General features: G+C 61.5%; 1 protein-coding gene across 1 annotated transcript in view; it reads left to right on the plus strand.

The window, feature by feature from the left end:
* The window catches only part of LOC104991335 (beta-galactosidase-1-like protein 3), a 27321-nt gene extending 25250 nt beyond the window's left edge, over positions 1 to 2071 (plus strand). The window contains exons 11-14 of the mRNA XM_010843749.1: positions 78 to 215; positions 1134 to 1214; positions 1655 to 1761; positions 2057 to 2071. Coding sequence (XP_010842051.1) covers positions 78 to 215; positions 1134 to 1214; positions 1655 to 1761; positions 2057 to 2071 — 341 coding nt within the window. The remainder of the gene's footprint in view (positions 1 to 77; positions 216 to 1133; positions 1215 to 1654; positions 1762 to 2056) is intronic.
* The last annotated feature ends 120 nt before the right edge of the window (positions 2072 to 2191 follow it).

A 2191-nucleotide genomic window follows, 5' to 3' on the forward strand; every position in this document is an offset into this window, starting at 1 on the left:
CCCCCTCCCCCCTCCCCACGACCCACTTCAGTCCTGAAGTCACCGAGGCTCCGCTCCCCCCTCCCCGCCCCCTGCAGTGCTGATGGAGAGTGTCCGGGAAATGCTGAAGCTCAGGTTCTCCCTCAACTTCTACATGTTCCACGGAGGCACCAACTTCGGCTTCATGGGCGGGGCCGCGTTCCCCGGCCATCGCCTCCCTATGGTCACCAGCTACGGCAAGTCCCGGCCGGTCCCGCGCCGTCTGCCCACGGCTGCCCCGCCTCTGCAGTCTCGGGTCGGGTCCTTTGCAAGCAGAGAAGCTAGTGGCTTAGCTCTGTCCGTCCACTGTGCAGCCTTTGTAAAAATCTTAGTTTTAATCGGCGGATGACTGCTTTCCAGTGTTGTATTGGTTTCCCCCCATCCATCAGCATGAATCAGCCACAGGTATCCTTACATCCCAGCCCACCCTCCAGGTGGGCATACAGTGCTGCCTGAGCTCCCGGTGCGAGACGCACCTTCCCACGAGCCATAGTCCTACCCACGGTCGTGGGTCTGTGGAGACGCGGCTCTCAGCCCGCCTGGACGCCCGCACGGCCGTTCTCTGCGTCTGCATCTCTGTTCCTCCCGCGGCTAGGCTCATCGGTACCATTTCTCTAGGTTCCACGTGTGTGCGTTAACATATGAGATCTATTTTTCTCCTTCTGACTGACTTCACTCTCTGTAACAGGCTCTAGGGTCCACCTTAGCTCAACTGACTCAGATTCCCTCCACAAGCCTTGGTTCTTCCGGGCTCACTGTGAAAGCCATTCCCTTGATCCCCCTATCCCGGGTGTTGGGTGTTGATGACTAGGTCTCCCCCAGTCTGCGACTCTGCTCAGGGACCAAGCAGGCAGCGAGGGTGAGAGAGGGGAAGGGGTCTGGTTGGAAACCAGCGGGTCCCGGCGCTGGGCTCCAGCCTGGGCTCCTGACCCCCCGGGGTTGCCATCTGTCCCTCCTGGGGGAGTGTAGGGAGCTGGCATCGGGCACCTTCCTGCCTCAAGGCCTTCCTCCCAGAGCTGCTGCATGAAGGGCCCTTTGACTCAGCACCAGCTGCCAAAGTCCCCCGGAAGTTGGGCCTCTTTAGGGAAGGTGACGAATGTGTTTCTATTTCTCAGACTATGGGGCGCTGCTGACAGAGGACGGAGGCTATACACCTGAGTATCTCGTATTTCAAGAGATTTTTCGCCCTGACGCAGGTACCCGCCCCGCCCTCCAGAGGGCTCTGGGCTGTGGGGGGCGGGGTGCAGACGTGGTCCTTGGGGGAGTCCAGCTCGCCCCAGTGCGTTTTATCCTCAGGGGCTGGGGACTCGGGCTGCACGAGACAGTCCCCCCAGCCCCGCCGTCGGTGGAAACCAGAGGGTCCAGGCCCTCCCCAGAGCCACAAAATGCGCGTGTCCAGGTGGAAGTCGGGAGAGGGGGCAGAATCTGAGCACGCATGCTCCCCCGCTGGCTTTCAGGAGATTCTGACCAACAGGGTGCCCGGGCCAGGCCTCTGGGTGCAGGAGGACTCCCTCCCTTTGGTCCCTGCCCCCGTGGACCATCTGTGGTGCTGGGCAGGCTGGCCAGGGGCAGCAGAGGGTGCTGCACCCTTGGACGGCGCTGGGGAAGGAGCCAGCCTCCTGCCTGTGGTTTGCAGGGGTTCCCAGCTTCCAGCATCAAGACCACAGACCTAAGGATACGTACGCTCCCCTGGCCGCAGGTCACTTCATATCCCTGTGGGACACCCTGATTCACCAGGATGACGTGAGTCCCCTGCTCATGGACGTGAGCTCAGGACTCGGCGGGGGAAGGAATGAACATGGGGGCAGAAAGCAGTCTTCGCGGTTTCAGTCCCTTCTACAGTTCAGATTAGGAGACCTAGATTACTGCAGAGTCGCTCAGTCGTGTCTGACTCTGCGACCTGTGGACTGTCGCCAGTCAGGCTCCCCTGTCCGTGGGATTTTCCAGGCAAGAGTAGTGGAGTGGGTTGCCATTTCCTCCTCCAGGGGGTCTTCCCGACCCAGAGATGGAACCTCCTGAGTCTCCGTACTGCCGGCAGGTTCTTCACTGCTGAGCTACCTGGGAGCCCAATACATCCATCCCCTCCCTCGGGGACCCCCCTCCCCGCCCCTCTTGGTCACTGCCAAGCGCCGAGTGGCTGCTGCAGACTCGGCATCACACGGGGGTCCCCTGT

The sequence above is a fragment of the Bison bison genome, unplaced genomic scaffold (assembly GCF_000754665.1).
Source record: "Bison bison bison isolate TAMUID 2011002044 unplaced genomic scaffold, Bison_UMD1.0 scf7180017864185, whole genome shotgun sequence".
NCBI classification, from domain to species: Eukaryota; Metazoa; Chordata; class Mammalia; order Artiodactyla; family Bovidae; genus Bison; species Bison bison.